The sequence below is a fragment of the Erpetoichthys calabaricus genome, chromosome 13 (genome assembly GCF_900747795.2).
Source record: "Erpetoichthys calabaricus chromosome 13, fErpCal1.3, whole genome shotgun sequence".
NCBI lineage: Eukaryota > Metazoa > Chordata > Cladistia > Polypteriformes > Polypteridae > Erpetoichthys > Erpetoichthys calabaricus.
In genome coordinates, this window is record NC_041406.2 from 56,040,347 (window position 1) to 56,066,027 (window position 25,681).

At 34.8% G+C, this 25,681-nt stretch overlaps 1 protein-coding gene across 2 annotated transcripts in view; it reads right to left on the reverse strand.

The window, feature by feature from the left end:
* Positions 1 to 25,681, reverse strand: part of abcb5 (ATP-binding cassette, sub-family B (MDR/TAP), member 5) — a 56,254-nt gene that overhangs the window by 27,144 nt on the left and 3,429 nt on the right. For both annotated transcript variants that reach the window (XM_028818312.2, XM_028818311.2), the window contains exons 4-15: positions 23,520 to 23,571; positions 22,762 to 22,912; positions 21,157 to 21,232; positions 20,558 to 20,749; positions 17,033 to 17,204; positions 15,043 to 15,167; positions 13,872 to 14,049; positions 13,545 to 13,658; positions 9,837 to 9,947; positions 5,379 to 5,504; positions 4,418 to 4,621; positions 3,804 to 3,974 (exon numbers count right to left, since the gene is read on the reverse strand). In XM_028818312.2, coding sequence (XP_028674145.1) covers positions 3,804 to 3,974; positions 4,418 to 4,621; positions 5,379 to 5,504; positions 9,837 to 9,947; positions 13,545 to 13,658; positions 13,872 to 14,049; positions 15,043 to 15,167; positions 17,033 to 17,204; positions 20,558 to 20,749; positions 21,157 to 21,232; positions 22,762 to 22,912; positions 23,520 to 23,571 — 1,672 coding nt within the window. The remainder of the gene's footprint in view (positions 1 to 3,803; positions 3,975 to 4,417; positions 4,622 to 5,378; positions 5,505 to 9,836; positions 9,948 to 13,544; positions 13,659 to 13,871; positions 14,050 to 15,042; positions 15,168 to 17,032; positions 17,205 to 20,557; positions 20,750 to 21,156; positions 21,233 to 22,761; positions 22,913 to 23,519; positions 23,572 to 25,681) is intronic.

Here is a 25,681-nt window from a genome sequence, read left to right on the forward strand (position 1 = left end):
GAAACACAATAACAAAACAATACTACACATTCCCCATGTAGAAAATATATATATAGATATGTATATCCCACCACCAAAGCAACAATGTGAAAACACCATATATACAATAACAAACCCTCCCTTGCCCCTGTAACGTATAACACACACAACAAAAATAACAATAATGGATGAATACGGAAATGACCATGATCGTGAACTTGAGTCCGGGTATATTACTAAGGTGACCATCCGTCCCCGTTTTCCAGGGACAGTCCCCTTTTTCGGACAACTGTCCTCACTCAGAAACATGTCCCCGTTTTGTCCCCGGTTGTTCGTGTACGCTAGCACGTCGTAATGAAACTGCATTTTCACAACCAGGCATGAATTCTTCTCGAGACGTACAGTATGTAGTCTACGCTCCACTAGCTCCTCCCATGTCTACGGATTGGCCCAAAAATAGCCCCTCCCCCCCCCCCCATGTCCCCAGATTGGCCCAAAAAATTCTTGTTACTGTCCTGAATACGGATGACTGGTCAACAAAGAATGGATGTGTTTGAATCTCCCGGAAAAATGGAACAATCTCACCGTGTTTCCTCAGCGTGTGGTGGATAATGAAGTCCAACCCCGGGGTCCCTGGTGATGATTGAACCAAAGTAGATCAGGCAGAATGAAAAACAAACTGGATACAAAGCGCAACGTGAAAAATAGCAGGTAATGGTGGTTCGTTGTTGTTAATTGAAATCTCCGTCTTTTTCCTTCCTCCTCTCTTTTCCTTCCTGATCGTTTAAATAGTAAAGAGCCGGATGTAAATTGATTGTGAACAGGTGCTTTCCATCTTGGGGCTGCGGTCTCTCTCCCTCATCTGTCCCCTCTGTATTTATGGGGACAACATTCACTGACGCACACATTATAAACAGCAAACGGGACGATGGAAACAAAACGCTCTCAGCACATACATTGAAAACACTAATACTATGTAGCCCCGCTACAACCTTACGTAGCTGACATGCTATGCCAATAGAGTCCTGCTTATAGGTGAGCTCTGTCGGTGCAATTGTTTCCCAGAACACTCTTTGGCTGCAGCAGTAATATTCTGCTAAAGAGTTAAGGGTCCCAAAGAGGCTCCTCTAAAATGTAGTACTTGTTGGAGTATCTGTGGGTATAGAAATGACCTGAGAGTGCTCCCTGGTAAGCTGGAGTATAACTACAGGTGTTTCTGGTAGTACCCTTATAAGAGCTTCCACTTCCCCAAGTCAGATAACCAAATCAGTTTTTGTATTATGTGAGTTAGTGCAAGAAAAAGGTCTGATATGTAGAAAGAGAAAGGTGGATGTGTGGCTGGAAAGGCTGAGACTTGGACAAACTAGTTTAAATTTGGTGTTAACACTCATGGGGATGCATGTTAATGATAGAATATGTTTGAATTACGTATGTTACGTGAAACAGTAGACCATGATTTGTTTGCATGGAGGAAGTAAGAATGATTAAGAAAAAAGTGGAATATACAAAGGGATTTGGAGTGACAGATATTTTAGAAGTAAAAAATGGTTCAAATAATGTATGGAGTGTGGTACAGTACTTCAATTTTAGTATAAACAAATCTGGTTGTGAGAATCTGAATTTGACACATCTACCTCACACTCCAATAGAGTAAGTGGTGGAAATGCACCCTCAGGTAGGATATGGACCAGCATAAACACAAAGAAGACGTAGAAGAAGTCAGATGATCTTAAAGTTGGGAGTGGAGTTGAAGCTAAGACTTGAAAGAAGAGGAGGCCACTGAGTTTTGGAAAAGGGGGCAGCACTCTGAGTCTATACAGTCATAGTTATATAGTTATATCAATTATGGAGAATCCACTGCATCCACTAAATAGTATCATCTCCAGACAGAAGAGCAGCTTCAGCGACAGACTGCTGTCACTGTCCTGCTCCACTGACAAAACTCCCCCAAACTATGTGACTCTTCAATTCCACCCGGGGGATAAACGTTAACATTTAACATTATACAAAGTTATTGTCTTTTTTTCACCTGCATTATTATCATTCTTTAATTTAATATTATTTATTGTATCAGTATGCTGCTGCTGGAAAATGTGAATTTCCCATTGGGATTAATAAAGTATCTATCTATCTATCTATCTAGTTAGTCAGATAAGTTAAGAAAAGGCCAGAAGGGCATTTACATTTATTATTCTGATATCCTGCGTTGTATTTGTATTCTCTTTCCCCTTTTCCTCCCATGTACAGTTTTGGTTTAATAAATTACCATTCATAACCCTAATCTGAGCTACATTGATGTGCCCCTGAACACAGAAGTCTGCTCCAGAGTGCCCTTGCTTTGTTACAGCAGGTATGAAAGTGTTGTTGTATTATATAAATCTATTTTCATTCCACTGCCTTAATGATTCTGTCCATTGCTCTTTGTCTCGCTTTTTTTCCACCATTTACTCGGCTGGAGTATTCTCATCCACTACTACATCCTACATCCACTACTTTCTTGGTTGTTCAACACTTCTAATGCCTTGTGGGTTAATATTTATTAGTTTCTTAAGGTTTGTATCACCCTCTAAATTGATACTATAATAAAATGTATTGGAACTGCTGTATCTAGTAGTTGCCATGGATCCGAGATGAAAACTGCTTCCATGGAACTATTCTAACCAAACTAAGCTTCCCCACATTGTAATAGGAAACAGATAGGAAAAAAATGAGCTTAGCATGCAACTCCATCTCAAGAAGGATGACTAAAATGAGTGCTAAAACATGAAGTTGAGAACAGAGTGAAAGGGAAAGGTGATGGAAGTTGTATCTAAGTGCTTTATTTCAGTAAAATAAATAATATTTTTTACTACTCATCACTGACAATATCTTTTATTTAATTTTTGTGTTTTAAACAAATACTAGAAGACAAACAACACATACATTTCTGCATGTTTTAATCATGTAGTACATAATCATGATATGAATGCTAAACATTTCAAGATATCATCTTTATCCCACTGGATGTTTCACTGTTGTGGTTCTTTGTCATCTATACGGTAAGACAAAATCTAATTGCTGAATTCCACACTGTTGTTCATTTTAATTTTCTTTCTTAACACCTACTAGGAGATGGCATTTTACTTAGACTCTTATACGGTATGACTTTTAATATTCTAATAAATGCCATAATGGGCGGCACGGTGGTGCAGTGGTGGTGCTGCTGCCTCGCAGTTAGGAGACCCGGGTTCGCTTCCCGGGTCCTCCCTGCGTGGAGTTTGCATGTTCTCCCCGTGTCTGTGTGGGTTTCCTCTGGGCGCTCTGGTTTCCTCCCACAGTCCAAAGACATGCAGGTTAGGTGGATTGGCGATTCTAAATTGGCTCTAGTGTGTGCTTGGTGTGTGGGTGTGTTTGTGTGTGTCCTGCGGTGGGTTGGCACCCTGCCCAGGATTGGTTCCTGCCTTGTGCCCTGTGTTGGCTGGGATTGGCTCCAGCAGACCCCCGTGACCCTGTAGTTAGGATTCAGCGGGTTGGAAAATGGATGGATGGATGCCATAATTAAAACAGGAAGCACAAGCAAGCAATAGTAAAAAAAATGATTGTGAATTCACAAATTGAGAAACCAATAAATAATAGTCACAGAGGACTTTCTTTTCTGACCCATTAAAATTAAGCAATTGAAACTTTCCACTGACTTCATTAATATCTGTATATAGCAGCTGCCCTCACCAAGTAGTGTGTTAAAATAAAGTCAAGTTATAGGCCAAAAAACATTTGTATCCCTTTAGCACAAACAACCCTAGTATAATCACTGGGGTAAGGAAATTGAATTTGTTTTTATTTACCTTATCTAAAGCTGTCTGGACAATAAATTCACTCTGATTATCGAGGGCGGAGGTTGCTTCATCCAAGAGAAGAATCTTTGGATTCTTGACAATAGCCCGAGCAATGGCAATCCTCTGCTTCTGTCCTCCACTTAGCTGTGCCCCTCTTTCCCCAACCATGGTATTTAAGCCCTTTAAATGTGACAAAGAGTGACATTTAAACTGTGTTAGAGCACTTATACATTTTTAAGTATAAATAGAGTGTTCTGGTATTTGCATTTATGAATATTTGGAGGCTTCTTAAATATTGTTGTTGTTTTAAATCTGTATCAAAGAATCCAAAAAAATCATAAAGCCATTTCTAGATTACTTTAAAACAGAAAAACAGAGATTTTTAAGTTCCTTTTGAAATAGGAGTTTTATATTTCAAAGTTAAACTATAACAGAAGAAGTGCACTGCATTCTCAAATGTAAAAAGTACAGAATCCACCGAGAAAAAAAAAACAAAACAAAAAAAAAACTAAGGAGCGACATGTCATTATCCAAACAGGACAAAACAAATTCAGGAATAAAACTTAAGATTATGAGTAAAAGTAAATACAAACGCATTTATGATGTTTACATAAGATACTTACATCAGGAAGCCTAGATATAAAATCATAGGCATTGGCCTCTTTAATTGCTTGCTCAATTTCTGCATCTGTTGCATCTTCTCTGCCATATCGTATATTTTCTGCAATGGTTGTGGCAAAAAGTACTGGTTCTTGACTTACTATGCCAATATTCTCCCTTAGCCATTTGACATTAAGGGTACGGATGTTTTGTCCATCAAGAGTAATCTATGTTGAGATGAAACAAATCAAAAATGTAACGTTGACTTAGTGACTTAAGGTAACCAAATTAGACTAGAATTTAGAGATCTGCAAATAAAAATAATTTCTGTTGTATTTAACTTTAACTTTTTCAAATTATCTACACTGGATCCTGCAACAAGAGAGTGTAGGAAGTTCAACTCACAAGGTAAACTGGGGGAAAAATGGGGGGGATAGTTACTAACCTGTCTTCCTCTTCCAACAGAGATGGAGACCTCTGTCTACCCTGGAAGCCCTTATTCTACTTGTCACTTGGCTATAAAAGAAATGTCACGACCAGCAGTCAGTGTTCATTACATAGACCGTGACTGTTAGAGCCAACCTGACCACTGAAGCAACCCAACCTCAGAAACTGAAGCTCAGTAAACATTTACACTGTAGCATCACTGCCATTTAATGGAGACCTTCCTGGACAACAGTACTTTATCTTCTTTTTCTCTTTTGTCCTTACAGTGGCAAATCCAACTAAACTTTCAGTGTCATGCTTATGAGACTACTAAGACAGCCAGTAAAGAGCTTTTAATGAAATATCAAATGTTCATTGTTGGTGATTAAAAAGGAAACATATGTGAATAATAAATACACTTTTTAAATGTATGAATATTACAGATAGCATACGTAAAGTACTGTATTTCATGGAGGAACACAAAGAAAGCCACAATTAATGATTGAAGCACAAATGTAACTTGAAACAGAATATAAACTGTAGAAGCAGTTTCCATACTTCTCCACCTAGAGGGTCATAGAATCGTTGTAAAAGTTGAATTGTTGTACTTTTTCCACAGCCACTGGATCCCACCAAAGCAATTGTTGTTCCACTTTGCACTTTCAGATTCAATCCCTGCAAAATCTAAAAGAACAAATAAAGACATTTACAGTATCACAGATACAGCATTCACTCTGTTGAAATGCTTTTTGAGAATTTTTGATTTATGGAATAATGGATTGGCATTTCATCTAAGGCTTGTTCTTGTCTAAAACCTGATGAAGCCTGGATATGCACTGGCTAACCACCATTCTGAAGTGGCTTTACAAATGGATACATAGGTGACTAGAACAATGTCAACTCTGAACACAATAAGGGTATTTTTGTTGCTTGACAATATAATATAGCACCAATACTAGGGTGTGATAAAGCCTAAACTATGAATAACCAATGGGTATGCAACACAGGAGCATGTAGTCCTTGAAATCCATTTCCAAAAAAATATTAGAAGCTTCTAGTAAATTACTTAAAATGTGTTAAGTTAAACTACATTATTGACATGTGTGATTGGTATAAATCTAGTTTTTAGATTCAGAACTCTTAGCAGTTTCAATGGTTTGTAAATTTGTTTTTGTTTTTGTATTCTTTGATCTTTTGACCTTTTATTCCTACTCAATGTGTTTTTACTATAATATATATAGCATATATACATACATACATACAGTACATACAAACATACATACATATATATTGTCACACATGCATCAGTAGGAGGCAGCCAACAAACCATAAGGTGAGTGAATACTCGCAAGATAAGGGGTTTACGAAGGAGTACTAACGTCTCTCTCTCTCTTCAGAAGCAAAGATAGAAAATAAAAACACCCCACCCCATTCCAGGAATCATCATGGCCGGCTCACACCGTCACTTCCATCTCCCTCCCGACAACATCACTAACAGTCCCGCTATGATGACATCACTACCTCTTGTGTCATTTCCTGTAGCCATTTTGCTTGTTTTGCTTTCCCTATAAATACACTACTGTTTCAGATGTCTGTGTCGAATATCTATTATTGAACCTGTTGTTCATTTTCATTTTGACCTGTCCATTGGACATTATACGGGGAAATTCCCCTTCTTTTGCAAATAACTGGAGGTTGAGTTATTTTCTATTTACAATACAGTGTATTTTAACAGGAGGCTGGGCCACGTCTCCTGGACCACGAGGGGGCAACTGCCCTGGATGTTGAGGGGACCACGGGAAGCAGCAAGGAGGCTCAATCCCAATGGGGCTCGTGGCCACCGCCAGGGGGCGCCTGGAGCATCGTGGAGCCCGGGAAACATGCATTTCCACCACACCTGGGAAGGTGGAGGAAGATCCTTCCAGTGACACCCGGAGTGCTTCTGGGTGCAGGGGCAGCACTTCTGCCACACCAGGAAGTGTTGCTGGAAGGACGTCATCAGGCACCTGGAGAACATCCGGGTGGAAATAAGAGGGGCCGCCTCCATACAATCAGTGAGTTAGAGTCAGGAGTGGGAGCAGGACGAAGCTCCCGGGAGGAGAGGAAAGGCAGCCCATGGACATTTGGAAGAGAGACCCATGGAGAGGGTGATTGGTGCTGGGGCTTTTTTTTTGTTTGGGACTTTTCTTATGTTCAATAAATATGTTTGGACAAAGTGCTGGTGCTAGCCTGATGGGGATCGGACCCGAGCTCACAATATATATACACACACATACATAAAAATACATACATACATACTATATATATATACAGTACATACATATATATATACACATACATACATACATACACATATTTTATATATATATATATATATATATATATATATATATATATATATATATATATATATATATATATATATATATATATAATAATAATAATAATAATTCATTACATTTATATATATATATATATATATATATATGCACTAGGGGGCTTAAGATTTTTTTTTCTTTGAATTGTTGCTACTTCATTAGTTTCACTTTATTTTAGAGCTTATGTAAAAACAATATTTGGAATCTTTCGAGTCCAAATATGCTGAATCTTTTAAATGAGGTCAGTGAGACATGTGTTTAATGACTTTGTCAGGTTAGAGATAATGAAAACTGGAATTCAAAAGACCCCCAAAAAATGTAGGCTTGAAACACATGCAGAGCAAGATATAGAATATGAAAGCAGCAAAAAAACGAAAGTGTCAAAAAAAAAAACTAAACTTCGCATTAGCGCAAAAAAAGAGAAATTATTACTCGGAGAAATAACGAAAAGGCGAACAGAGATCGAATATATGGACATAGGTGATATGTCAGAAGTATGTAAATATTAGGCTTTGAAGTTTAAGTCAGAGAATTTCAAAAACGTGTTTTACCTCACATGCATTTTATTGGTTACTTTACAAAAAAAATTATTAACTGATGATGATGTAGATCGCTTTATCTGTGCTGAAATTCCAAACAGAGAAACCTATCCTGAATTATCTCTAACCTGCTCTGCTGGTGTTTGGCCCTTTTGTTTTGTAACCTTTTTATGACTTTTCACTTTGTTTTCTACTCTGTCTTTTATCTCTGACCTCACTTTGTCCTGCTTTTTTTTTCAATGACACCTGGTCCGTGCTGATTAATTTTCCCTTTTTCGAGTATTAATTTCCGTTTGTTTGCGCAACTGCGACCTTTACTTTCTTTTTTTTTATACTTTCTAATTTTCCTACTTTCATATTCATTAACTTTCCAATGCTTTTGTGTCTCTTTTCTCCACGCTGATTTCTTCTTTGCTTATTCATCGACGTTTCATTTATAACGTATGTCCTTGTACGCTTTATAGGCGCTGAGACCCTGGATCTGTATGTGCTCAAATCCTTCACAAGACTGAATGTTTTGCTACCCTGTTGTCCTATTTGATAGATTGTAAGTAGGGCGTGTCTTGCAAGAATCTCACGTTCTACATCATCGCGAGACGGTCCTGGGTCAATCTCTTGGCATAATGTCTCATGTTTACGGTCCCCGCGAGATGCACTGTGGCAAGTCTCTTTGGTCTCGTGGGTCTTTTAAATGTCTTCCGAGAAGATCACGTATCGTAGCCTTGCTTTTGCTTTCCAGGACAGGATTTCTTTTTATAATATATATATATATATATATATATATATATATATATATATATATATATATATATATATATATATATACACACACACACACACACACACACACACACACACACACACACACACACACACACACACACACACATATACATATACTGTATAATAAATATATATATATATCTCAAATTACTTAAATCCATGTATGTATAAAATGCCAAATTGGCCAGCATCTGTGCCCAGGCATAATGTTGTTCACAAAAGTCCAATGAGCAGAGGCAACAAGAAGCACAAAGGAAGAGGGATATTAGGACTGGAATGTCCAATGAACAAAGGTGACAGAAATCACAAGGAGAGGTGGATGTAAGGGTTAAAATGTTATAATAAACAAGGGCAACACTGCGATTTTGCTAAACATTGATGGGTTTAATTCCACTTTGTCATGCAGCTCATTGGACAGTAGTAAAAACATTGTTTCTCTGGCTTAATAGCACCTGGATTAACTCGTTTTCTTAAGTTTTTTGTGACTGTTTCCTGTGTAAGAGTCACAGGTATACAAGACAACAGATGTAGTGTAAGCACAGTTTGCAGTTAGAGCTGACAACCACTGTCAGCATGACTTGGAAATTGCATTCTTTAACAGGAATGTATAAAGGCAATAAAGAACCTAGAAATAAAAAGCATTGTCTGCAGTGTGGACCACTATCAATAAATGCTGTTGTGCTTATATAGAATAATAGAGTTAGTGCTCATGTAGAACCTCCATTAGATTTTGTCTTGCAATAGCAGAGCATTTAGAACAATTTCATCATCCTGATTATAAATCCATGTTGTTGTGGGTGTAGGTTAATAAGAGGTAGTGTAAATTTAAGGAGATTTAAGGAGATAGTAATCATGTGATTATGTAGGCTTGTACTGTGAAGATATACTTCTAATCATTTAAATTAGATGTAAACACAGCTACAATTTATGGGATAAGAATATATTCACTGCTGCAGTACATCTCAGACTGGAAAGTATTGGATTTTTAGTGACATGAACACACTAATGAAGCAGGAGCACATATCCTTTTTGGGTAACTAATAAAAGAAAGAGAGAGGGAGAGAGATAGAGAAAGGAAAGAAAGAAAGTGAAGGGAGAGTCCAATGCTAAACCAAAAATGGAATTATCGTAGGTAAGCACCTACAGAGAAAATCATGCTTTACCAATGAGGTTTCATTTTTGTAGCTATTCAACATCTTAGACTAAACAGATTACTTTTTATAGCATATTTAACAATGCCAGTCATGCATTAAAAATATTTCGTTTTCTTTTACATTTACTGTATTTACTGTTTACATACATCAGTTATGTCCTACCTTTACATCAGGCCTTGTTGGATAGCTAAAATGAATATTCTTGAATTCAATGTCACCTTTTATTTGATCTGGTTTGTATCCTTCTTTAGAACTGCTGTCAATTGGCCGTGGCTGAAAGTAACATATACAGATTATAACAACTGTTTTTTAAGTTCATAGAAAAACATTTAGCAATTACTTTTGCATTAGTAGTACTAGCTATATTATTACTCATACAGAGTACAATGAAATTGTTACTTGGAAATGTAAATCAACAGGTAACACATTGTGACCCTCCAGTTAATTTCAGCTATAAAAATGTTTACAAATTATAACAACTTTTAAATTTTCAAAACAGAAATAAATTAAATAAATAATAACAGGAAATGCATTCAATGGCTGTAATCAATGAATAATTACTACCATTCAAAAATATACCCACCCGTTTTTTGGACTATGGGACTGAGAACAAATTCTAGTGTCACCCAGACAAAGGCAGTAACCAGTTATGGATGAGATTTCAGTTCATCACTTTCCTTGAGAAGAATACCTACTACCCAGGATAATTGTTAGCAACTAGAAACCACACTTGTATAAAAAAACAGAAGCTCTATTAATTAATTTTGTGTTATCTTTACGTTAGGCATAAAGCATGGATTTGTTACAAAAAACTGAAAATAAGACATCTACTGCATGAGTTATTCTAGCAAACAAGTACCATGAAAAACACCACAACTGAAACATATTACTATATTCATGGAATAAAGTAATATTCCATGAGTATATCTAGGACTTTAAATATACTAATAGGGGACCTTTCATTTGAAATTAGCAAATGCCAAAATTTATTATGTAAACAGTGAAGTTGGTTCAGCCTACATAATGATATACTGTTTTTAGGATCAAGAGTAACATATGAGCACACTAAAACTTTTATATCAGGTGTTCGGGTAGTGTAACAATCTTTTGGTTGTTAGTAGCTGCATAGCTGTTCAGTGAGCCCGAGGTGCAGTGTCATTATGGGGAACCCTCATCACTGTGTTTACTCATTTGGGTCTTCATCCAAGTGGGTCAACATCTTTTTTCGATCAGAAGGTTCTCCTGTTGTAGTGTTACTGTGATTACACAAATATTTCCAGTTTTATGGGGTAAGTTAAGTGATGTAGAAATGTGGAGTGATTATATGGATTCAAAGAATCCCATGAAAAATGTGCGCAAAGACATAAATGGGCAGTAAGTCAGGAAAGTAATCACCATCCACAAAGACTCAGCAAGTCACTTTAATATAAAAATATATATATTTATTTATTTAAAGAGCTTCTGTAATAAGCCAAATTTCCCCCTGCCGATGAATAACATTCCATCTATCTATCTGTCATGAAAGGTATATAGACTATCATGGAAAAAATATTAAGATATGCTCAAAGTTATATTAAAATGAAGTAAAATCCAACACTTTAAAATACTGCTACAGGACCCACAGTCAAAATCAGAATACATAATCTGCAGTCTTAAAAGTAAAGATGTTAAAGTGGCTCTTCAGGGAGATGCCATAGGGGAACCATTTTTGGTTTCCAAAAGACCCATGCAGAAGAAGGATCCAGAAAGAACATTTATTGATGTAGATATGTAGCAGGCTCCAAACAGTAAATAACCATGTATAGAAGGTAATAGATTTGTGAAATACCAATAAGTCATGATTTTAAAATGACTCACTGCATACCTACAGTAACACATGGTACATCCAGATTTTCTTAATGTGTTAGTGTCCTGCTAGTGTACCTACAGTAACAAAGGCCAAGTCCAGGTTTTTGTAATCTGTGAGACTAGGTAGTCTACCATACATTAAAAATTTTGGGCTTTATTTAAATATTACAAACTTTTTAAAACAAAAGCAACCAACTTCATTTATAAAGAACCTTTCCCAGATTGAAATTGTTCTTTGTAAAGCAACGGTTCTATAAAGGAACCACACAAAAAAATCTGTAGAGAAATTAAAGAACAGTTATTGTTACCTGTCAAAATCTGAAGTGAAAAATCTCAATCTCTGAATATACACAAACATTGAAATTTTTCATTTTATTAAAGTACGGTATTACTATTGTTACAGCTTTTACAAATTAGGATTTTTTTTTTTAGAATATTAGAACTTTTACAAGAACAGGCCATTCACCCTAACAAAGCTCTCCAATCTTGTCTACTTCATCCATTAGAACATTTTTTGACAAGTACAGGCCATTAAGCCCACTAAAGATCTAACAGAGTTTTTTACTGATTTTTATTAATTATTGCTGACTTGTGATTTACTGCTACTTAAACCAGCATCATATTACATGACTTCCAGTTGGAGAGGATGTTAAATATGATGATTGCAATTACTGATTACACAACTTGAAATTGCAATTACACAACTATAAATCACAGGGGATGATAAATTAGACTTTCCATTACAGTTTCACAATTCCAAAATATCACTTTTTTTCTGACAGCCAATACGTGCTGCCCGACAGAGCAGGTGCCTTATGAATGCTTTACAGGTATGGTGAGTTCAGTTGCAATCTGAGGTATTTTTTTCCCTTTCTGTTGTGATATGTAAAGCACAAGACATCAGACAGACAAATCTATCTTCTGTTTTTGAGGTCCAAATCTCACAAGCTCATTATCTCCTTGTAGCTGCATTGTATTCATTTTACTTATGGGTGAGCACTTATTTTATGTCAGGTGTTCAATACAACAAGCCTGTCCCTAGAAACTTAAGATAAAACCAAAACTGTTTTGATTTTGTTGGGATGAGTAATAGACTGGTTGCTGGAGATATCTGACTACATGATTGGAAATCATAAGATTGTGTTGTGACTGTTTCCGACTCTCTAAGATTATGGAAATGAAGTCTGTAACTGAAAATGTCCAGAAAAATTGTGATAGGGACTTTAGTTTGTTCAGATCTCTTTGTATATCTGGTCTTCTGTTGTGTCACTTGGTGTCATTAGCATTAGTAAGTCATCCTTCCTTAGCTTTAAAGAGTGAAATGTAAAATAGTTCATAAAAGCCTTTCATGCAAAATTACTTTTGCATATTTATCTTTTATGATTGCATTAATAACATAATATAAAAGTAGTAATACACATACATAATTAACACTAATGGAGGTATACAGTAAGTACACTGTTTAGCTTGTTATGTTAGCAAGCATTTAAATGCATTACAGTGTAATTAGCTATTTTTACCAGATATGAAATTATCAATTAAAGTATACAGCATCTAGCTATACTGTAGTTATGAATATAATTACAGTCTATTTTATTAAACCTCAGCCATTAAAGTCTAATACTTAATGCAGATATAAATACAAAGCAGGTACACATATACTGTTACTGATTGCAGAGTATCTGGAACACACTGTTAATGTGCTAATTGCCTTGTTCTCTGATTACAGCATATTCTAGGTAAATTCTCACATAATGAAAAGTTTAAAAACATGTTTTATTAAATGTTTAACTAAAGAATATTATACTTTTATTAAAAGGTATACATTAAATTACTTTAATTTCTTAATCATATACTTTTTTTTATAGGTAGAACCATTAATGGTTCATATACTTCAGTTTTTTCATTCACTTTTTCAGCATTTTAAAGAATGATTTATGGCTGGTGATAAAAATATACGAAAGAAAAGTTGGATCATAAACATACAACAGCTTCTGAAAAATAATTTAGCAGCAGTTTTACCTCATCGATTGTTTTGTACACTTCATATGCAGCTCCACGAGCATTTGCTATGCTTTCTAAATTGGGTGCAGCCTGACCCAGTGAAAACGTCCCAATGAGCACAGAAAAGAACACCTTGTAGAGAGGCAAATAAAACAATAACAAAAAAATAGAATCATTTTAATTTAAACATTTAAAATGCAAGCAGAAGTAACACATTAATATAGTTCTAGTAAAATGATAGCATGACAGGTTAAACTCCTAATAATTAAGAAACACATTCACTGCTGTACATGTAATCAATTCTGTCCTGAAGGATGTATCTTCATGGTGAAGTATCCAACTTACAATAAGTACTTTCCCAATAGAATAATTGTCAGGTTCTTCAATGGCAAGCTTTGTCCCATACCAAAATGCCAGAGCATAAGCACAAAATATAAAAAACTGTGACAATCCAAGTGATAAATTTGTTGTGATGGACTTTTTCACTCCAAGCTGTTTAGCTTCTACTAAATTTGCTTCATATCTACAAGAAAATTGGAAAAAATATTTATTTGTTGCAATTATAATCAATATAAGCCTGTTACATTCACTATATGAATAAAATATTAATTTGTTAATTTAAATGCTTTTCAGTGACACTGTTTTTAACTTTGTCTCCAATATCATAATCAAGAAAACTCAAAGTAAATGAATGGGTGTTTTGGTGGTACACTGGTTAGCCTTTCTGTCTTACTGATCCAGACTCCTGGGTCCATCAGGTTTTCGTGTTCTCACTGTATCTGTGTGGATTTTTCCCTAAACATTTTGTTTTTTCTTTCCCATTGCAAAGATGTTCTTTAGATTTATTGGCAGCTCTTCATTGGACCACTGGGGGTATGTGCATGTACACCCTGTCCAGTTGTTTATGAATGAGACACATTTTGAAAACTTGTATCTTTTCCTGAGAGGTGCTTAAACAAAGAAAAGAGGGACTTTCAGTAAAATATGGTAGGATAAAAAACCATCAGGGACCAGATTTTAATGTATTAGTGGAGGAAAGCTAAAGAGTCATTAGAGAACAGAAGCATTATAATTCTCAGTGACAATAGTTTTACTACACCCAATCAGAGTACAAGATGCAAATTCATAAATGGCTCTGGTTATAAGAAAGTACTGCATAACTGGAGAGCCAAAAACTAGGGGTACTAGAATTTCCAACACCAAGGTGTGGACTACTGCAGAAATGCTATGGTTGTGGCCTGCTAAACACAACGCTGGGGTTTTCAGGCTATTTCAAAGTTTAGCAAGAATATTTAGAAACTGGAATAACTTAACCTGAAAAACAAAACATCTATAAATTATACAGCTGAAAAAATTTATATAGACTACGTGCTTTCATACAAATTACTTCTCTCGTGGCTTCATATTGGTTTTTTCAACTTGGTGTTTCACAACCAGGCTGTCCTTTTTATTTAAAATATAACTTTGTATACTCAATTCATATGTGCTACCCATATCTGTATTTTAATAAACATACTTTTCTGAAGCTTTTTGTTGTCCATTGAAAGCAACAACAGTTCGTATTGCAACCAGAACTTCTTCAGCGACTGCACCCGCCTTTGCATAGGATGTTAGTTCTTTTGAAGTCAAAGTGGCCAGAATCTGTAAAACAAGAACTTGTGAATCAACCACAAAATGCCATTAATGGAAAAAGTTTTTGACATATTACATCTGATTAAAGTAAGACAAATGTCATGGAATAATAAAAGTTCTTATGCCAAATACATTCCATATGTTTTATATGATGTACTTTTTAAAGGACTGAGGAAATAGGATTGTCTTGTAAGAATGAAGCTTATAGTAACATCTCATTCTTAAAGTGTCTCCTGCTCTGGTTCCATATTTAAAATAAAAACATAAGAAGTTTGACAAATGATGAGATAATTTAATTCATCAGGCTTGTTTGGTTAGCTAATATAATTTTTGATAAATGATCCATTTCTATTTATTTCATGGTAATTATTTGTAACTGATGCACAATGGATTCATAAAGGAATATTTTGCATAGAAATTCCTTTTTATGGCTAACCAAGCCATTATAAATTTATACTTTTTCTGATGCCTTTCATAATTTCATAATATACATACAGGCAGCACAGTAAAAGAATGAGAAGTTAGGTAGTGTCATATGATCTCTGTTTTAGATATCAGAAGAATTCACTTTATGTATCTGTAGAATTTTTGTGATCCAAATGAGCAAACCTACAATTTCATAAATAAAGCGTTATTAATATATACTGGAATGTATATATAAAGATATAGATAACTTGGAAACATATTTGTTTTAACAATTTTATTCCTCACAGCTAATGTAAGATATAGACATGACCAGCTGAATAAATCTTAAAATGGTTGTGTAATTATGATTCCCAAGTAAGTGGACTGTTGTGAGATCATATTTTATGCAGGAAATAATTTACTCATGTCTGAATCTTTTTGGTAGTAATGAATGAAACAATTTAAACAAAATTGAATTAGTAGAGAAAAAGATTCTCATTTTGCAAACAAAAGAAATGAAGTTTCCTCAGAAGTGAGATTTGCTCCATTAGTACATATGTTTCCATCTCAGCTGCTAAGCTTTGTCTCTGTGGCTAAAAGCATGGCAAAATGTATTCTTGCTCAGAGTATGGAAAGAGGGAGAGTGTCTAGAGACCACTTAACTGAAACATTTCTAAGGTGTTTTACCAATGATAAAAGCCACCAGTGAGCCTCACTGGGGATTCCGGTTTGGACTGTCTTAAACAGTTGAGGAAGAGATTCCAAATGAGCGGTGAAAGGCAGAACTGGAGGCATGAATGTGCAAGAAGGCAATGCATGAGGAAGGTGAGAGCGTGTGGAGCTGAAATTATTCCTACATTATGTATATTTCAAGTGTTTTTTGGTTTTGTACAGTGCAGATTATGCTTTGAAGCTTTTCTTATTGTTTCCATTTGTTTTGGGAAACTTTTATTTGTATTTTACCAGCATCTTACAATCGTCATTTGATCTTCATCATCACATCAACTATGTCACAGGATATGACAATATGGTAAATATGGTGGTACTTTATCTATCATTTTGGATAAATTAAGTCCGATTATCATTTTCTCCTTGCATTTTGTCTCCCTGATCATTTTGCCTCTTTGTTACTGATGTGGTATCTTCCATAGGCAACTTCTAAGTTCATGTAATTACCTCTCTATTATTTTCTTCACTCACAATAAACCTTGGACACGGTGTCATACAGTATATTGCACATGAAAGGAGCCATGGAAGATTGGGGTGGCATTGGAGAGTGGCCAAGGAAGGAGTCAGAAGTTTCAGATGCAGAATAACCCTTAGGAAACAATATTCTTTGCTTTCCACCCACTCAAAAAAAACATTGTTTTATTTTTTTTGTGTATTTATCAGTTCAGACATTGCATGCAATACAACATTTAGGGGAATTTCTTGAAAACGGTAACTGTAAAACAATAAAACTTTGTTACCTTTGTCCACACAGCTGCTGAAACTCCAATGAGAGGGCTGACTGACAAAATAACCAATGTAAGCTTCCAGCCATGGACAAATCCTATGATAATCCCTGCTATGAAGGTACAGAAGAACTGAAGAAAGATGCAGATTTTGTCTCCAATGCCTTCTTTTATTTTATTAACATCACTACAGAAACAACAGCACAAAAAGATCAAAATCATGACTTCCGTGGATTTATCAAAGCCTCTTCTAATTGTCTGAAAACCACAATACATGACTGGCACTGTCCAGTCTGGAAGGATGACAGATATATTTTTTCCCATTTTGATTGAAAATACAAAATACAGGTATAACTACACAAACAAAACGTGTAATATCCACCAAAAGTTACAATTTAATATTTAATCATTTGTTGCACTGCCCCCATATATGTAATGTTTTATTTTGTAGGATTAATACTTTCTACTTTGCTTCTTTCCTTGAACTTAGAATGTAGTCATGAATGAAGTGCTTTTCATTATAATTTTGTGAAATTTAATGATCAGTTACAGTGAATATGTAATTATCTTTTAAATGATATATATTTTATCTCTATAAGTGCAGCCACAACTTCTAAGGATCACTTTGTTATGGATCATTGCCACACATTCAAATGAGTTAAATTTATTTCAGTTTATTTTTATATTATTTTCTGCCTGTTGACAAGAATAATGCACATTTACAGTACAGCTTAAAATAAAACATAAAACAGTCAATAAAGCACAAAAACAATTCAACAGATACAATGCAATAAACATAGTGTGTGCATGCATACATTTTGAATGGACATACTTTGTCCCTCTCCAATGCTGTTTCAAATGGCAATCTATGTCAAGGACAAGAGGCAGCTATAGAGAAAGAGAATGGTGTGTACCACTTCTAAATTCACTGGTCAACACCTCAACACTATTCAGTTTCTCTGATGGTCATATATAACCATTAAGATCTTTTCTGAACCTACTTACCCTGTACATTTTCTGTTCACTCTTCTATCTGGCGGATAGCTCATGTCTAGCATGACAAAGGCTATAAGATTTCCAAACAATATTATAGCACAAGCTGTGATATGCATAAACTTAACATATTTAAGAGTTTTCTCTCATTTGATGATTTGGCATTAAAATCGATTGTTCATGGGCTACTTGATCATCATGATGATCAGTTATCCTGATGTTATACGTTTGCGTGAAGACATTGTAGAGATAAAATTGCAATCCATATAGTAATCCTAGAAAAAAAAATTGGAGCTACTACCATTAAATGAAGTAAATACATATTAAAAGGTTATCTAAAGTAGGCCAAGGGCTGCCTGGCCCGTCCAAATAGCTGTCTTTTGTCTGAAATATTATCATAATGAATAAAACAAGCAATATTTCAAGTTTGCTACTTAGCTTCAAGAACCCAGTAAATGTGCATTTAAATATACGTATCCTATAAAATTTTTAATACAGGAAGTCTTATCCCAGTAAAGCACAATATATTTAATAGCAGAAGGAGATATTTTTGGAATGTAGATTTGCAAAATACACATACAGATAAGAGAAAAAGTTAGAATTTATTTTCTACAAATTACAGAAGCATTAACCTTGGGTCATGTACAGCACTATGGAACATGCCTTGAATGCTGTATGTGAACACGATCACACATATAAGGGTCAATCACTCCAGGCATACTTGCTTTTATTTAGAAGGTAGTGGAGAGGTCTTTTACTCTTCCTTACCCTTCAGGGCAACATATATGTTAAGTTAAATATGGAAAGTTTTTGGGCAACCATGTTCCTTGTCCATAAAATAATTCTGATGAGGTTATCACAGATGCATGGGGGATATATTTCAGGTAGCAGCCCTTAGCCTGAAAGTCTTGTCAAATGGAACAAGAGTGCAGGGTATTCAGGGAAAACTGAAAGGCAAAGCAGGATTTAGAGTATTTTAGTTAGTTAGGAAGTGGAACATTTGATTCATAATGGAAAATGACCTTGACTTTGTAATAATGATTCAATAACATTTTCTGTGTATTTTGAGAAAACTGTAAGCTTTGCTAATAAAGATGAAAACAAGTAAGCGAGGTCTTTTTGTGTTTGAGAAGGGAGGGCTACATTTTATTGGACTTTTTCAAAGAAAGTCCTTTAATTCAGATGCTGCTGTTCTGACACTTTTGTAAAGAGCTCGGCTCAGTTGCAGAAATGGACATCTACAAAGAGCATTTCTCTGTTTCTCTGTTTTGCAAAAACTGAAACAGACACTTTCATGGAGCTCTCTCTTAGCAGTTGGGCACTGAGAAAAGAGGATTAAAGGTATATATTTCCACCTAAAGAAAATATGTGTCTGGAAATTGTCATCTAGGACTGAATAAAGACTGCACAGATTGTGTTGCTTATATTTGTTGATATTGGTTTTGACGCAAAATCATTTTTAAGAAAAGCTTAAATCAGTGTTTATATATGTTTCCTATTAACTAGCATTGCCAGGAAGCTGGAATGCACATATCTTGTCTAGCTACAGTCCAATAATAGTATAACAGAACACTCTTCTGAAGCCCTGTTTTGCTGGTGAACTGGTTTGAAGTAAAAGTTCCAGTCAGCAAAGCAGCCTGCAATTAGAGGGCCTTATGATATGGACAGTGAGACAAGTAAGAGATTACAGGTAACCGTTATATACCTGGTTTTGAAATTTGTTCCAAACCCAATTAAGCAAAGAACCTACAGCCATGTGAGAAGGTAAACAGACTCCGTGCTTGATAATAGTTTTTGTTACTACAAAAGAACATTTTTCATTCAAAGAAGTAATTCAGTTTTTTAAAGCGATTTGAGTTTTGACAGTAAATACTTCCTCCACCTGAGAATAGTTATAATTTGCATTTCAGCCCAAAGTGTTGTACAATGAGTAGCCATAGGGGATTAATTTATATAAAATCCTGGAGCTGTTTTGTAAAATTAATCTACTTGCTTACTGTCTTTGGAGTGCTGAGTCTTGCCTTCCAAAACTACTGAAATAAAGCACTATTTAACTGCTGTAATCTCTAGTAAAAAAGATTTTTTTTTGTTTCAGAACTCTGAAAACTGAACTGTTGTAAGCAACACAGAACCCACAACTGCCCACTATTTTAATGTTTATATAAAAATACTGATAATACATTTTATTTATATAGCACCTTTCCCATAAATATATATTTTAGGTCCACAAACCAATGCAAAAGAGATGATGTTTGTAGACTCATTTCTCCACAAGGTTTTTTTTTTTGTCACAGCTCCAGCATTCGGGGTTTGAATTCCATGTTCGAAAATTGTCTGTGTGTAATTTGCACATTATCCCCATGTCCTCATGTTTTTTTCTCCAAGAACTCCAATTTTCCTCACATAATCAACAAACATTTGTGCACTGGGGTGGTCCACAAACCATTAAAAAGAGTAATGTTTGTAAAATGGTTTCTTCACAAGGCTTATTTTGTCCATTAGTGAGATTGCATAAAGCTCTTAATACAGTATAAAAATGTCACTTACTCAGTCAGTCTTGTGTTTAATGTTCCTAATTCATGTGCATCAAACCAGCCCATGTGTTGATGAAGAACTGCGTAAAAGAATTTTTCACGGATCCTTTGTGTCTGTCTTGAAGAGCTCAGCAGAAATGTTGCTACCTGAATTGTAGCAAGAGCCAAAACAGAAAATCCAATGGCGATGAAATAATATGCATATCTGACAAAAAGAGAAAATAATTTTAGTTCAGCTTTTTTCTTTACCAGTTACATTTTCATACACTTTTCATTGTAAAGACCTTCTTCCTTTCTTTACAGTAAATGTATCTAGATCGCATTCCATTTATGAAGCTTTGTGCAAGTCAGCCTTCAGATCATCATAATAAAGAATTAGTGTCTCATTAAAATAGTAACTTTAATATAAAAAATACATAAAATATTATAATCCACTGTTTTTTCAATCAGTGAAATTAATTAACATTTAATTTTTATGTAGGACAAATACTCCAGAAACTTAACATTACCGTAGGTCTTTTCAATCGGAATATATAGAATCTGAGCATTTTTTATAATTTTCCAATATATTCTATTAGGGACTCATAAAATGATGTAAGAAAGAAAATATACCTTGTCATAGCTGCTTGAATATCCACCCCAGTCAATTGAGGGCAGTTTGAACTACTTGCATTCAGTGTGAAGTTTACTGTTTAAACAAATCAAACTTCAAGTAAGGGAAAAAAGTTTAAAATCACATTGACAACATAGACATAATGCAATTTTAAAGTAGTTATGAGTAAATTAAATAAATCAGTTGCTTGAGAAATTATACTTTTTTGGTGTTGAACATCTTTTAATAATGCACAGCATACACATTACACTATATACTGCAAGAAAAAATGTCCAATATTTTCAAAAAGGCAGAATTCTGAAATCAGGCATGTGTTATATCTTTGCTTGTAATTTAAATCCATTGAATAACTGGTAAATGTATTACTTTAGAGGACCTATGATTGGAGTCTACTGTACAGATAAACAATGAAGATTAAAACATATCAAGCTATACTTAAAACTTTGTAATTTGATCTTGGGTTACATGGTTATACAGTGGTTAGTGCTGCTGCTTCACAAATCTGCCATCCTGGGTTTGAAATTTTGTGGCTCATCATTATCCATGCAAAGTTAGCACATTGTCAGTATTCTATTACGTGTGTTTCTTTTTCTCTCTGAGTATTCTAGTTTTTCTCCTAAATCCATAAAAATGTTAATATTAGGTTAATTGGGGATTCTAAAGTAGTCCCATGGAGGTGTGAGTATGTGTATAGGTGGGCCTTGTGATGGTTCAGGGATGGTTTCTGCTTTGTTCCTGAAAGGTAAGAATAGACTGGACCCTTTACTACCCTGAACTGGATTAAGTCAAGTCGTAAATGTTACATTAAATTCATGCTAAAGGCTATAGGTTGATAGAAGTTAATTGGTTAGATAGCTATTTAAATTGAAAATACATAAATAAAACATGCATACTTTAATTTGGCATAAATTAAATAGCATGTACATATACTGTATAATACAGTATACAATTTCAAGTGTTCTGTATATTTTAAACTTGCTGTATGCAGTACTGGGTGGAATAGCACCATTGTGGTTGGGATTCTTGCCTCACAGGTAGCTCCAGAGTCATGGGTTCACATCTCATTTTAAGTACATTACTCCCAATTTTCCACCCACATTCCAAAGACATGCATGTTAATCTAACTGGCAACACTAATTTGGACCAGTATGAGTGAGAATGTTTTGTATGTGTGTGAATGCTGTGCAATAGAGTGATGCCCCAACTAGGGTTTGGTCCAGCCTTGTGCATAATACTACCAGAACAGACACCAGCACCCTATCATACCATAGTATTTGGCATTAGTAACAAAATCTACATGCATTATATTGTGTTTTCTGGCAAAACCTTAAACAGCAGGTTATTATTTTTGTTTGTTTATGAATGTAACTATAAAATAACAGAGCAACAGATTATATATAAATATTAGATACCTCATAAATCTGTCAAAAAGTACATAAAAACAGCCATTATCAAGCAAGTGCTTGTAACAAATAATAAAAAAAGGTTAAAGAAACCTAAAGAATCGACAATTTCATTAGTGCTGCAACAGATATCAACAACCATCAATAATACTAAAACTACTCTTTAAAAATTGCATGACAAGAGAATGAGGCAGGTCTTACCTGTGATATTTACTTGCATGCCACTGCCCACAAAGCTATCAGTCATTTGTCCAAACACAATGATCATTATCGGTAGTGCAACGCCATGTGCTGCAGAGCAGACTAAACCTATTATCATCAATATGATATCCCAAGCATCAGCATAGTGGAACTGTGTATTTAAAAACAAAACGACACATAAGAATGATTATCATAAAGATGTCAAATTTTAATTCAGAATTATTTTAAGAAGTACATGAAGATACTGGATTGATGTTTTTGACCCTATATTTTTTCTGACAAGTACCTGAAAGCTATAATAAATTATTTTATAGTAATTTAGTAACCCTTACTGCGGTGGGTTGGCACCCTGCCCGGGATTGGTTCCTGCCTTGTGCTCTGTGTTGGCTGGGATTGGCACCAGCAGACCCCCGTGACCCTGTGTTCGGATTCAGCAGGTTGGAAAACGGATGGATGGATGGATAGTAACCCTTAATAAAGGTTTATATTTTACATTTATGCCTGCTGCTTTTCTGTAAAAAGTATGGGGAATATGAATATGATTTAATAAACTAAATATCTTTTGTATTCAATGTATTGCAGCGTAATTTATCATGTTAACCCAGAAAAGAGCAAAATATGTACATTTATTAAAATTAACCAACTACAAACCCAGAGTGTAGGGTCCAGTAAAAAAGATCACTAAATATAAACAGAAACATAAATCAGTAATCAAAATGAAGAGGTAATAATTCATTGAATAAATGGCTTATACTAACCAGCTGGAATATTCCCACTAACTTTTTACTTTCTTCTTTTTTATTTTTCTTCCTGAAATTAAAAAAAAATGTACAGTATAATACAGAAGCAGCTATAAAACATTACTCAGATAAGTCTTTTGGACTATTAAGTACAATTCTCTACAATATTATAGTGGCATGGTGGAACTATTCAGATAAGTCTTAGAGTGTCCTTATTTGGTCACTGTGTAAAATCAGCCAATGTTCTCTGCATATTTTCTGGCACTTCAGTTTTCTTCTAACATCACTTGTTTGATGACTCTAAGATAACTCTATACAAATGAATATACATGTATGTTGTGCGTCTTCTGCACCTTAACCAAAATTCGATCCTCTCCTATTATTGAGAATTTAGAAATGTGGGCACAGTATGTACAAGCATATTTAACATTTGAAGAAAAAAAGAAGAAGAAGAAGCAGCATTATCTAAAATTTATCACTCCATATTCAGCCTTAAAGCAGCTTTAGTGCATTCCCAGATAGAAAAAAATTCCATATATTTTTTCAAACACTTAGGTATTCATTTTTTTCTGTAGTATTTGAAACTTGATAGTTTTTTGTGACTTAATATCAACTGTGAAATTACAAATGTTGTCAAAAGAAATATTGTTGTGGAGAAATATTGTATATGTTACTAATAAAGGAGAAATGAATAAAAATGTATACAAAATTTAGTGAAATGAGGTGCATTTCAACTGGTGTAGTCATTGAGATAATTAGAAATTAACATTTTAGGATTATTAAGACCATACATAAAAATGCATTGCAGAGATGTTGCTTCAAGTGACATTGGCATATAATTTAGGCGGTAGGACCTCTTTGGTTAGGGCCAACTCCAGACAGAAGTTCAAATTCCCTGACCGTATGTCTGTGTATTGATTTGAGATGTTAGAAACAAATAGCCCCAGGACTATAGATTACTGAGGTGCAAGACTAAATACAGTGTAAACCAGAAGGAGTGGGTTTCATTATTTATGAGTAACCCTTTAAGAATTTCACATAACATCTGTGGAAGAACAAGTACAAACATATTAAATATCAAAAGAAATCTTTAGGCCCAAAAGCTTCTTTTCTAAAGCGAAAAATCTTGTGGTACTATCCCAGGGTAAGGTGCATTTCCTTGGTATAGTTTAGGTTCTCCGATTCCTTGTCAGTATCAGCTTAAGGTGATGTCACATGACACAACTTTTCCAGAGATTTTCAGTTGTAGCCTTCATTTACATAATCTTAGTGAGTTAGATGAAGTTGGAGGCACACTCCCATGATCCTGGTCAACTAATGTAAAATACCCAGTGACTCACTGCCATGAAATCTAACAGGTGGGAGTAGGCTCTGTGTGCATGACAGCTGACAACCAATGAATATGCATCTGAAAGTACAATGCATAGAAGGCAGCAACAAGAAAAAAAGCTTGCAGGAGCTTTGGACCTCACAAACAGAACAGAAGTTCAGCTGTCTGATGTCTTGTGATTTATGTACCATCATCGAATGGAAATAAATAAATAAATAAAAGGATCAAGATTGTTGCTTTACTCGCCACAGCTATTAACCCTTCATACAGTGCTGGTGTCATCAGGCAGCATGCTTCTGGCTGTAAGAAAAAGGGGAGAGCACAGCTGTGCTGGAAGATGGGCACTCAATCAGTAAATGTAATGTGGGCAACAATTTCAGTCATAATTGACATGGTCTGGCAACAAGATCAGCGACAGCAGCTCAGCATATCGGACATTCCCCACAATTAGAAGTTGAGTAATATGATATCGGCTTTACTTATACAGATTGGAAAAAACTGCAAATTGTTAATTGAGAAGGAAAAAAAAAAAAAAAACTAATTATACTTTGTCTTATAGACCATGCTGGTCACTGCAAAGTTCTTAAATTAGAAGAACAACTTAAGAGAAATTTTAATGAAAATTGAAGTATTATTTATAACATCTATATTTATAATAGCTATAATGTTTTTATAGTACATAAAAAAGAATTAATAGAAAACATTCATAGGTAACATTGTTAAGGTAGATCACTCATTATTAGCATCTTCATTATTGCTAAATTTTATTATTCAAGTGATTTTTAATCAATGTAAAACAAATTAGTTATGGAAACTTTAGAATTTTTGTTTTAGCAGGTTTTGGAATGCA